The 13,008-nt window shown below is 33.8% G+C and overlaps 1 protein-coding gene across 2 annotated transcripts in view; it reads left to right on the plus strand.

Moving 5' to 3' along the window:
• Positions 1-13,008, plus strand: part of DYNC2H1 (dynein cytoplasmic 2 heavy chain 1) — a 306,843-nt gene that overhangs the window by 45,382 nt on the left and 248,453 nt on the right. For both annotated transcript variants that reach the window (XM_053562839.1, XM_053562840.1), the window contains exons 22-30: positions 1,250-1,455; positions 2,676-2,831; positions 2,919-3,033; positions 3,914-4,084; positions 5,111-5,493; positions 7,151-7,283; positions 7,378-7,495; positions 9,958-10,070; positions 12,515-12,634. In XM_053562839.1, coding sequence (XP_053418814.1) covers positions 1,250-1,455; positions 2,676-2,831; positions 2,919-3,033; positions 3,914-4,084; positions 5,111-5,493; positions 7,151-7,283; positions 7,378-7,495; positions 9,958-10,070; positions 12,515-12,634 — 1,515 coding nt within the window. The remainder of the gene's footprint in view (positions 1-1,249; positions 1,456-2,675; positions 2,832-2,918; positions 3,034-3,913; positions 4,085-5,110; positions 5,494-7,150; positions 7,284-7,377; positions 7,496-9,957; positions 10,071-12,514; positions 12,635-13,008) is intronic.

The raw sequence follows: 13,008 nt of genomic DNA on the forward strand, positions 1-13,008 counted from the left end.
ATTTTTCTCACTTACGATTTTTTGTTTATCTTTATAGCTCAGGTTTGTAAGAGTTTAGTGTTGCTGTTGAAATTGACCTCTAATAGTATTTGTATTGTAAAATACTTCATATAAATGATGATTGTTTACCTGGTTATTCTTCACTTCCTATTATACCAAGAGGAAACCAGTCTCTTCTAAATGTAATATTATTTTCAGTTTTATGAATGAATTTATTGTTTACCTACCATGTGTGGCTTAAGTTTATTTCTGAAACTCATATTCTTTCTTAAATTACTAAATTTATTAGGATATCAAGTTTGACTATTCTAATGAAGACTCAAAAACTTTGTAGCTAAGTTTCTCTCTCATGTTAGACTATTGTGCCTCTGTCTTGTAATTTTGTCTGGACCCCGAGTTTCTTTAATGTTCTTTGTCCATCATCTTTAGGGTGTTGTTCAAGGTGGATTACTATTACATTTAGTTGCTACCTTAGTAGAAAGTTGGAAAGGGGAAAGAAATAGGAGTATCTTCTGTCTTTAAGGGTACAACCTAGACCCTCAATGAATCCCCAACAATAAAAAAAAAAAAAGAGATAAGCATCAGATTTTACCAGACTCATACCCTTCTTGCTAATGTCCCTAGAAATAAAAGTGAGCAATGGTTTCTGCTTACCTAGTAAAGGCTCATTTCCCTCTGGAAAAAAAAGAAAAAAAAAAAGGGTACAACCTAGAAGTTAAACGTTTACTACACTTACATTTGTTGAGTACAAATCTTGTGGCCCTTCATTGCATGGGAAACTGGGAAATATTTTCCTCAATTTAGCAGCTTTATACTCAGGTTGAACAATCAACACTCATTGAATACACATTGTTTTTATTACATCACTTTTGTTGATAGTTGTAGTAGTTGGGTCTAATCACATGAATGCTTTTTTTTTTTTTTTTTTTGTGGTTTTTGGCCGGGGCTGGGTTTGAACCCGCCACCTCCGGCATATGGGACCGGTGCCCTACTCACTGAGCCACAGGCGCCGCCCCATGAATGCTTTTTTTAATGATGACATTTGAGGGTTATCTCTTGTTACTATGAATTTATGGTTTAGTTATATCTTTGAATAATTTTATTACACTGGAATCAGTAATTAAAATAATCTTTGAAAAGTTGGTGTTATTTTTTTTCACTTTTAAAAAGAAAGTATTGGAAATAAGAATGTTAAAATGAAGTACAGTTTTACCCTGCATTAAGTTACCTAAACTCTATTGGCTTGTAGATTGAAGTGATGAAAGGAAATGTGAAATCACGTCTTCAGATTTATTATCAAGAACTGGAAAAATTTAAAGCTCGTTGGGACCAACTAAAGCCTGGTGATGATACCATTGAAGCTGGACAACATGAGACTCTTGATAAAAGTGCAAAGTCAATAAAAGAAAAAAAAATTGAGTTTGATGATCTTGAAGTCATAAGAAAAAAGCTAGTGTATGTGTTTTCTTTTAAACTGATAGCACTCATTTTGAAAAAAAGTTTTAAATTTATACACACATATATTAAGCTTGTAATTTTCTTACATCCGCTTTCTTAATGCATTTCCTCATAAACTTCAGTAGTTTTTGAACTGCAAATAATGACTATTCATGTTACTGCCGTCTTTGGTGTGGTTTTATACAAAGATATTAAGAGCTGAAAAAACAAATTTCAAGAAATGACTAAAAATAGAATAGAAAATTAAATTTATTTAAAAGTTATATTAGAGGCTGGGCATGGTGGCTCACGCCTGTAATGCTAGCACTCTGGGAGGCCGAGGCAGGTGGATTGCTAGAGCTTAGGAGTTCTAGACCAGTCTGAACCAAAACGAGACCCTGTCTCAAAAAAAAAAAAAAAATAGCCAGGTGTTATGGCAGGCGACTATAGTCCCAACTACTCAGGAAGCTGAGGCAAGAGGGTTGCTTGAGCCCAAGAGTTTGAGGTTGCTATGAGCAATGACGTCACCACACTCTCCTGAGGGTGACAAAGTAAGACTGTCCCAAAATAAAAGTTATATTAGGGTGTAGATTACTCACTTTCTGTGATCTCATCCTATTTAAAAATGGAATACATAAAATTTTTGGAAAAATTACTTTTATTATCTCTGGGGGAAAAAATGAATGTAACAAAATAAGTACTAACAAAAGACTTAAAAAATGTGTTTGTTCATCTTATAATAATGCAAAGAGATAAAGTTGGACACAGCTGGGTCTAGGTTAGCAAATGTGCCCATAAAGTAATTGCTTTCATAAGTGAGTAGAGGGTTTATTACCATAATTATTAAATGGCATATCAATTAGATTAAGGATATCTTATATTCTAGAAGCTAGCTTTTTCAACTGAGATTATTTCCTTCTCAGATAGATTCATATAGTCAGGAATATTTACATATATGACATATTATGTACATAAAAATCTTGATATATTAACATTACCAGCTTGATTTTGGCTCCTTTGGAAAAATGCGTATTAATGAATTTAGTAGAGACTGTGTATAAAAGTTACAGTAAAATTCTTGTGAAAAATGGGTAGTTTGTCACTACATATCTCCACTATCAAATCCATACACATGTGCACTTACATGCACACACACACCAAAATGCAGATAAATCACCATTGTTACTTAGCAGTTCTGCTCTTTTTAAAATTTAATATTTCAATGTTTGTTTCTGTAGTGACGATTGCCATCATTTTGGACTAGAAGAGCCTAATTTCTCTCTGGCATATAGCATATCTAAAGACATTGAGAGCTGCGCACAAATCTGGGCCCTTTATGAAGAGTTTCAGCAAGGATTTCAGGAAATGGCCAATGAAGATTGGATTACTTTTCGGTTTGATTCAAAACAATATTTAGACTCATGATTTGGTAGTTTTAATATTGAGTGATGAGTTTAAGATATGTTTTTGGTATTTCATAGGACTAAGACATATCTGTTTGAGGAATTTTTGATGAATTGGCATGACAGATTAAGGAAGATTGAAGAACATTCAGTAATGACAGTGAAATTGCAATCTGAAGTTGACAAATACAAAGTAAGATTGTTTTCCTTATTTTTCTAATTAAAAATGAATTTGGAGCTTTCCTGTGTCTTTTTATGACATAGTGAGACAGCACTAGAATTTTGGTTTATATGTTCTCAATTGAATTATGCCATTTCATGAAGAAAATAGGAAACAAAGAATAAACCATAGAAATTGTTGATATTTCTGCTACTACTGGTAAGAAGTTTTAATTAAGAAATTTATACTTAAAATTCAAAAATAAAGTGTTACATACATATCCTAGTGCACAATGGGTCACATTGTAAAATAACACCAATAGAAATATCTGTGTCACGTTTTAAAATATATTAAACTACAAAGAGAAATTTGCAGGTATCTATAGCAATGTTTGATAAAAAATTTTGTACAATTTTGTTTAAGAATATACAGATTTCAGGCTTGGCACCTATTGCTCAATGGTTAGGGTGCCAGCCACATACACCAGTGCTGGAGGGTCCAAACCTAGCCCAGGCCTGCTAAACAATAATGACAATACAATGTAAAATTAGCCGGCATCGTGGTGGGCCTGTAGTTCCAGCAACTTGGGAGGCTGAGGCAAGAGAATTGCTTAAGCCCAAGAGTTTGAGGTTGCTGTGAACGGTGATGCTACACCGGTGATGTGTACCGGTGACATGGTGAGCGGTGATGCTACCAGCGGTGATGTGAGGGTGACATGGTGAGACTCTGTCTAAAAAAAAATATATATATATATATATTTCAAAATCATTAAACAAGATAACAGGGTAATTAAAATTTTGATAGCTAATAACCATAAAAAGTAAATACTAATTTGTATTTTGCTAATGCATGTATGTGTATATGTGTATACATACGCTTTTTTCTCTTTCTCTCTCTCTCTTGTTTTTAACAGATTGTAATTCCTATCTTGAAATACGTGAGAGGGGAGCATCTTTCTCCAGATCACTGGCTGGACCTTTTTCGTCTGCTTGGTCTTCCTAGGGGGACTAGTCTAGAGAAGTTGTTGTTTGGTGATTTGCTCAGAGTAGCTGATACAATTGTAGCCAAAACTGCAGATCTTAAAGTAGGAATCACTTTTATACCTATCTCATAAATCTGAGCTTTATTAATATGCAATTTTGCTTCATATTTTGTTGTTTAAATAAAATCGCAAATAAGACCTTTTCCTCTCTTAAAATAGTGACAGTGTTTCCTTATCTCATTATTCTTTCGTTAGTAATGCCTCTGAATCAGTTGGGCACTGTGTATGGGGTTATAAATACAATAATACAGTATAGTTCCTTGAGAGAGAACAAATATGAAATTAAAAAAGTCTTTCTTGAAGAAAAGAGTCATCCTTAATCAAAAAAGTAAACAAATATAAATCATTGAACATAAAATACATTTAAAATTGTATGTTGTGTTACAAATAGAAACTATAAAAATCTAGAGAGCTAAATCAAGAAGTAGCTTGCTTGCTAATCAGGTTTAGAAAATGTCTCAGGTAAAAGTAAAACTTTTCACAATTTTATCATAAGTGCAGACTTTCTATGTTATATTCTGTCCATTTAAAAATGTAAGGACTCTAGATGTCAAATTGTTTTATTTTCCATCCAAAAAGTAAACCTTTACATTTGTTAATAATCCTGGAACATATTTAAAGATAATCTTGATAAGTTATAAAGCATCACTACGACAAAAGATAGCTCTAGTTGGTTGTTAATTGTTTTCGATGTATTAGAATTTACAATAACATTATTGTAACATTCCTGAATTTCTATTCTTCCAAATTTGGTCTTTTGGTCTACAAAACTTAAATAAGCCAGACTAATTTTGGCTTAAATTTTCTGTTTTTCTTTTGTAGAAGTAAAAGGCATAAGGCAGAACTTTGTATAAAATGTTGACCACATGAACTAGGAGGCTTAGTATCTGATATGCTTTGTAAAATAGCCAGTAATTCTTTTGGATTACATGTAAAATATATCCAGTTAATTTTTTTTTACTTTTTGTTAAAAAGCCACATTAAAAATATTATAAAGTGTATTTTTAGAATTTATTTACATGGTAATTAATGTTGAAATAATAAATATGGATATTTTGTGTTACATAGGATTTAAATAGTCGGGCACAAGGTGAAGTTACAATCAGAGAAGCTTTACGTGAACTTGATCTTTGGGGAGTTGGAGCGGTGTTTACATTGATTGATTATGAAGACAGCCAAAATCGAACTATCAAGCTGATTAAAGACTGGAAAGATATAGTAAATCAGGTTGGAGATAATAGATGCCTTCTTCAGTCCTTAAAGGATTCTCCTTATTATAAAGGATTCGAAGATAAAGTGTCAGTTTGGGAAAGAAAACTTGCAGAGTTAGATGAGTACCTGCAGAATTTAAATCACATTCAGAGAAAGTGGGTGTATTTGGAGCCCATTTTTGGCCGTGGAGCATTGCCAAAAGAACAGACACGCTTCAACAGAGTTGATGAAGATTTTAGGTCAGTATGGCTACACCGGGCATAGACAAACGAAGCCGTTTTTTGTTCATTCCTAAGAGCTTAATACAAGCCAATTAATTTTACACTATTGGTAGACTCTTTGCCTAGTAGATGCTTCTGAGAAGATGTTTCTCATTTAAGCATTCACTTCTTGAACCATTTTGGTCTGCTCTACCTAAAATATATATATACTTTCTAAAATCACCAATTACTTTCCTGGTTTAAATTCAAGGGCATTTTTCATTCTTATTTATTTTTTCTCTCTCTCACTAGTATTTTATTTTATTTATTTAGTTTGCAGTTTTTGGCTGGGGCTGAGTTTGAACTCGCCACCTCTGGCATATGGGGCGGCGCCCTACTCCTTTGAGCCACAGGCGCCGCCTCTCACTAGTGTTTTACAGAGTTGAGCATCTCCTCTTTCTTGGAAAGTTTCTTCCCTTGGCTGCTGTAATACGTCTTCACTTGGTTTTCTGACTGTCTCTCTGATTCTACTGCTGGTTCCCAGTCCTCACTTCTCTCTAGGCCTTTGGACGTAGACCTTGTCACTCTGTGTTCCCTCCTTAGGTAATCTTTAATCTTAATGACTCTCAGCATCAGTCCTCTTCTCTCATCAACTTTTGTGTATAGCCAGTATTTCTCTTCTAAGCTCCAGTTCTACTAAACATTTTTAACCACTCAGGTCAAAACTGAATTCATGAACTTACTCCCTAATTCCATTCCCATTGATCTTTTCTCTATAATTCCTGTCTCATTAAGTGATTCCACCTAATTGCCAAAAGCACAAACATGATGGATATTTTTGATTGATATCATCCTTATATTCTACTTCCACATACATCAGGTTACCAAGTTTTGTTGATTTTAGCTTAATATATCTTGAACCAAAGATATTTATATAGCTATACTTAACCCTTTCTAAAGTCCTGTCTCTCTTGCTTATGACATTAATCTTGTGACTTTTTCTTGTACATAAGTTTTTCACACAACATTCACAGTAATTGTTTAAAAATGCAGTGTCAGCACTTCCTTTTTTTACTTCTACAAGTAAAATTTTAAAATGGTTTCCCATTGCTCTCAGGGTGAAGCAAGGTCTGCTCCTTGTCTATTTCTGTGGTCTTTTTTGTGCTGTCCTCCGTTTTGCTTTAGTGATTCCAGCCTTTAGTTTCTTAAGACATACTTAGCTCTTTACCAGGATCTTTGCTAGAAGCTCTTTCCTTTCTAATCACTGACTTTTTCTTTTTATTCATCATTCCCAGCTCATCTTAATTTACTTCTTCAAAGAAGGCCTAGGTCACGGGATGCTCTGATAGCCACATCAGCCATACTTTGTACTTTTCCTTCTTAGCATTTATCATCATTTTATTTAAATATTTTGAAAAAGTTATTTAATGTTTTTCATTGTCACTGGCACCTTAGCTCTATGAGTCAGGGTTTAATTTTTTTTAGCGAATAAAAAATAAGAGAATTTGTAATATAGACAGTTAAAATGATGAGATTAATTTTGGTAATTTTTTTTTTAGAAATGTAATGATATGTTACTGATTTGAATAGTGTTACTTCTAGCTTGTGTTAAGCAGGCAAAAATTGAATGTCTTAATCTTTTTCAGCCAACAAAGTATTAAAATACATGTAAAAACAACTTATTTTTCTTTTATAGATCAATAATGACTGACATCAGCAAAGACAATAGAGTTACAACATTGACTACTCATGCAGGAATCAGAAATTGTCTACTAACAATACTCGATCAACTTCAAAGATGTCAGAAATCATTAAATGAATTTTTAGAGGCATGTTTAAAAAATCTATTTAATAAATTGTGAAATACTTAATATCTTAATTGTTTGAAAAGAGAAAGTTATTTTTTGTTTTTATTTTTATTAGGAAAAACGCTCAGCATTCCCAAGATTTTATTTTATTGGTGATGATGACTTGTTAGAGATATTGGGCCAGTCTACTAACCCATCAGTGATTCAGTCTCACCTTAAGAAGCTGTTTGCTGGTAGGATTCAACATTTATTTAACAGATATTTATTGACTCTCAACTATGTGCCACGTATAATGTTAGGCTGTTGAGCAGACTTATAGTTTAATGGGGAGGTAAGCTAGCAAGTTGGTAAGTATAATACAGTGTGACAATTCCTGTGATTGACATAAGTATGTGGTTCTGCAGCTGTGTTTAATGAGGGCATTTAACTCAGTTTTAGGGCATCATGGCAAAAGTGACATCTAAGCTAAGATCTGACAAATGTACAGGTCTTGGGATAAAAAGGTGGCCAGAGAAAACAGTCTGTACAAAGGCCTGCAAGTGAAGGAGAATATACCCTTCGTTATTGGGTTTAAATTATCCTAAAAGACATCCAAATCAGCAGGCAATTACTGTCAGCAGAGGGACCTGAGTGAGGATGCAGGAACAATAGTCATCTGTATAGAGATGACCATTACACTTTGGGAATAGGTGAGATTACGTGGGGGGAAAGTATGAAGTGATTAGTGTGGTATGTTTTAATGCTGTTGAGCCACTTTGTTGGGGTATTTATTAATGGCAAATGGAATCAATTTGTTAAAAAGTGACTATCATTTTCTCAAAATACAGAAGAACCACTGTAGATTGACTATTCAAGAGGCTATAACAAACTGGTCAACATACAAAAGTGGCCAAGCTAAAGAACTAGGCTTTCGATACTAATGGGCACATGTGGTGCATGTCTGGTCTGTGAACATTAGGTCAACTTGAGGTGGTCAGTGTAAGCAGGTGGTAAACTATGGAAGTACTCCCGTATTTCATTTGCTTCAGAAGAGCAAGCAAATTAATGATTCCATTGACCCAGCCAGCTCTACAGAAAAGAACTATATTTTTCCAATTGAATTTAAGAGGTGGAAAACTTTGATAATTTTCACTTACAATCAGAGAACAACAAACTAAAGGCCATGGACCAAATCTGGCTCACTACCTGTTGTTCTTGAATAAGGTTTTGTTGGAACATAGCTGTGCTCAGTAGTTTATATATTGTCTATAGTTGTTTCCATGCTATGAGTGCAGAGTTGAGTAGTTAACACGGACCATTAAACTTAAAATATTTACTCTCTCGTCCTTTATAGAAATATTTGCCAATTCCTATGTATCTGAAGCTTTAGGGTACTTACATCTGTAACCGTGACTTGGGCAATGGGAGGTGGTAGAAAGCTCTTGGACTCAGAAGGTTTGCATCCAAGATCCATCTCTAGTATTACTTAATTAAGTGTTATTTTACCCCTCTGGAATTTTGTTTTCTTCTAAACTGCAAATATAAAGTTTTTTTTTCTCAAGATCAAAATGAGTTATTATTTTGTATGTATTATGAAGTGATATGCAAATTTGGGGTGAGGGAGTCTTATTTGCCCTTCCCCTTGCCTCTTACTTTTTGTTTCATATATAATATTGTCTATATTGGTTGCTGTTGCTGCCTCATCTAGGAAAGCTTTTAACTACTTACAAAATAAACTTTATTGATACATAATTTATGTATAATACATTGCTTTTATCTTAAGTATATAGTTTGATGAGTTTTGACAAATTATGTTTACCTGTGTAACTACCTTTGTGATTGATAGTAGAACATTGCCATCAGCCCAGAGAGTTTCCTTATGCCTCTTTAGAGTCATTCCTACCCCTCTCCCACCCACTTCACTCTGCCCCATGGAAGCTCTGATCTGATTATTATCACTATAGATCAGTTTCTGCCATTTTTAGAAATACGTGTAAGTGGAATCACGCGTATGTATTCTTTGCACTCATTGATGTCTAGCTTTTTTTGCTTAGCATAATGTTTTTGAGATACCTACAATTGTATTTCATTTCTTTTTATTGCTGAATAGTATTCTATTGTTTATGCATTTACCTATTGATGGGCAAGTTTGGGTTATTTCCAGTGTTGTTAAAACTAGTGTGAATATTCTTACAAGTCTTTTTGTGGACATATATTTTTATTTCAATTGGATAAATAACCGACTGTGGAATTGCTAAGTCATATAGTAAGTGTTTATTTAACTTTTTAAGAAACTGCCACATCATTTTACAAAGTAGCTATAACATTTTCCACTCCCATCAAGAATGTATGAGAGTTAGGACAGTTCTTAATGATTGATATGTATTAATTGACATTCTTTCTGGAAAATGGTGGGAATGAATGAATAAACAAATATACAAATATCAAAATAAGCAGTAAATTTACCACTGAATCAGTTCCATAAAGTTAGATACTGATAGGAAATACTTGATATTAGTAATGAGAACATCTATCGATGAAGAGTGATTTGTTTTTCTCAGTAGGAGCACTTAGATATGTGATATACTTTATAATTCTGTTACGGTATATGATAGGATGTGTAGTATACATTGTGTACTATATATGTAACATGTATATCATGTTTAATAATTGTATCTGTAATGCTTTGCATTCAATTGTTGGTTTTTTATTATAGGTATTAACAGTGTGTGCTTTGATGAGGAATCAAAACGTATAACTGCGATGAAATCTTTAGAGGGAGAAGTTGTACCATTTAAAAATAAAGTTCTTCTATCAAATAATGTAGAGGTAAGCAATTCTTTTTCAAGTATGAAAACAGAAAGAAAAAACTGTATGAACTTTATATCAAAAATAGTTAAGTCAATTTGGAGGATAAAATTGGTTACTTTTGGTCTTTTAGGAAATTCATCTCACATCTTCAAAAATGATTTGTTATATTACATTCAGAATGAGGCCAGGCATGGTGGCTCATGCCTATAATCCTAACACATGCCTATAATCCTAACACATGCCTATAACCCTAACACATGCCTATAACCCTAACACATGCTATAATCCTAACACATGCCTATAATCCTAACACATGCCTATAATCCTAACACATGCCTATAATCCTAACACGTCTATAATCCTAATACATGCCTATAACCCTAACACATGCCTATAATCCTAACACATGTCTATAATCCTAACACATGCCTATAATCCTAACACATGTCTATAATCCTAGGTGGCTGTATCACTTGAGCTGAGGAGTTTAAAACAAGTCTGAGCAAGAGCCAGACCCCATCTCTACTAAAAAGTAGAAAAACTAACTGGGGGTTATGGTGGGCACCTGTAGTCTCAGCTACTCAGCAGGCTGAGGCAAGAGGATTATTTGAGCCCAAGAGTTTGAGGTTGCTGTGAATTATAACTGCATGGCACTCTACCCAGGGTGCCACAGTGAGATTATCTCAGAAAAGAATATGAGATTTTAATTTTTGGAAGGCAGCGTATAATTATGAAAAAACCTTGTCTTTGTAGTCAAAAAGACTTGGACATTGACATTAGCTCCAGCACTTATTAGTTGTGTGACTTAGAGTCTCGGTTTTCTTATCAGCAAAATGGAAATCTCAATATAAGTTGAGTATCATTTATCTAAAACGTTTGAGATCAGAAATGTTTGGATTTCATATTTTTTTGGATTTTGTTCAGCATCCTTAATGTGAAAATCTGAAATACTCCAATAAGAATTTTCTTTTAGCATTATGTTGAGTTCAGAAAGTTTCAGATTCTAGAGCATTTTGGATATCAGATTTTTTGCATTAGGGATGCTCAACTTCTATCTGTTACAAATACTTTCTATTAAATTTAAATAATGGGCTTTATATGTACTATATAGTACTTGAAACCTAAGTACTCAATAAATTTTAATTCTTTCTGCCCTTTAAAATATGAATTATACAAGTTGATTTACGTGAACAAGTAAGCTTGAAACAGGTGCTTTTATAGAACAACTATTGATTAACTGGTTCTGTAGGACTAGAAGTGAACCGATCAAAGGCCTGTTATAAGCATACCATTAAAACAAACCTGCAGTAGGTTGTACCACATTGAATTTTAATTTTTAGGTTCTAATATACTCTTCCAACTCGAAATCAGGGAGTATGAAATATGCACTTAACCATCTAGTCTAGCAAAATGTCTGTTCCTGGTTAGGCCTGAACGTTTTATTAGATATTCAGTACATATATCAGATGATTGAAAGCTCAGAAGTTTTGCTAAGTAGATCTCACGTTTGTTTAAGAGTTCTGTTGTTTTCCTCTTTTGCAGTTTTGTTGGGACTATAGAGAGAGAGAGAGAGAGGAACAATTTAAATTTTAGCAAGTGACCCAGGGCGGTTTTGTCAGCAAAGGAAAGCTGAAGCTCTTGTGATGTTAGGAAAGTAGGTTTCTCTGTTGCCTTTGCTTATTCTTCAGCTTCAGTGACTTTTGAGGTGGACAAAGGGTCATGCTGGTTTTACTGCTGCAAAGTGCTCTACAGGTGAAAAAGAAAAGCTAGAATTTAGAGTTAATTTAAGTAAGTAATGATGAAAAACTGAAATTGTAGTTTTTGCTGTTACGTTTTGCTGTAAGTGATGTACTTTTAAAGTTAAGAAGTGATTGATAAATATTCATCATTGTTTCTATTAATCATCATCATTATTTTAACTTTACTTTTATTATTTTATCTATAATCAAGTGAGTGGAAAAATACATTGTTTTGACTTTTAAACAAATTACTTTTGTTTAATGAGGCAACCTAAGTCCAAAATAATACCGTTTACCTGATGAAGCACTCCCTTTCAATGGTTACATCTTCCTAATATGCGCTGCTAGAATAGCATGAGCCAGGGAACTCAGCCAGCCATTTGACACTATTTATTGGCCCAACTATCTAGTTTGATTTGATGAAGTTAATAGGTTACTTTTAAAATGTTCATATTTTATTGGTTTGTATAGATCATCATGATAATAATGACCACAGATTATGAGTTTTCATACCCATATTATCCTAAGAGGTGAAAAATTGTTTTCTTCAAATTAAACTGTTTATTAAAAAAATAAATAATTAAGAGGCTATAACACACTTTAGGAGTATGACAATCGTAAGAAATTATAATATCCCCCTCCTGAAATAAAAGAATAGGGTCAGCCAATAGATTATATATTTGTTTTGTATTTGTGTATATTATTTTCTAATTTTATTTTTAGGCTTGGTTAAATGATTTGGCCTTAGAAATGAAGCAGACTTTGAAGCAGTTGTTGAAGGAATGTGTTACTGCTGGGCAAAGCTCTCAAGGTGCAATCGATCCATCTTTATTCCCTTCACAGGTAGGAGGGCTGTGTTTAGAATTTAGGTTAGCATGGTGTCATGAAAGATCTCTGACCAAGAGGCCAGGAGGCTTAGATAACTGGCATATTTGTTCTTTCTTTATATAATAGTTAACATTGATAAACTGCTTAACTTCTGGGTCTCAGTTCCCTCAACTGTAAAATGTGGGGAATGGATTGCATGAGAGTGAAGTTCTCTTCCAGCTCCATTAGCTTGCTGTAGTCCAGATGCTTTGAAGCAGAAGGCATGCTGAGACGTGAGCAACCCAAGCCCATGGAGATGGGATGGAGATGAGGGAATCAGGCATTCAGTAACATTCTGGCTGTTCTCATCCCCTCTACTCCTTCCATGGGATCATCGAAGAGGTTGGAGC

This window comes from Nycticebus coucang, chromosome 14 (genome assembly GCF_027406575.1).
Source record: "Nycticebus coucang isolate mNycCou1 chromosome 14, mNycCou1.pri, whole genome shotgun sequence".
NCBI classification, from domain to species: Eukaryota; Metazoa; Chordata; class Mammalia; order Primates; family Lorisidae; genus Nycticebus; species Nycticebus coucang.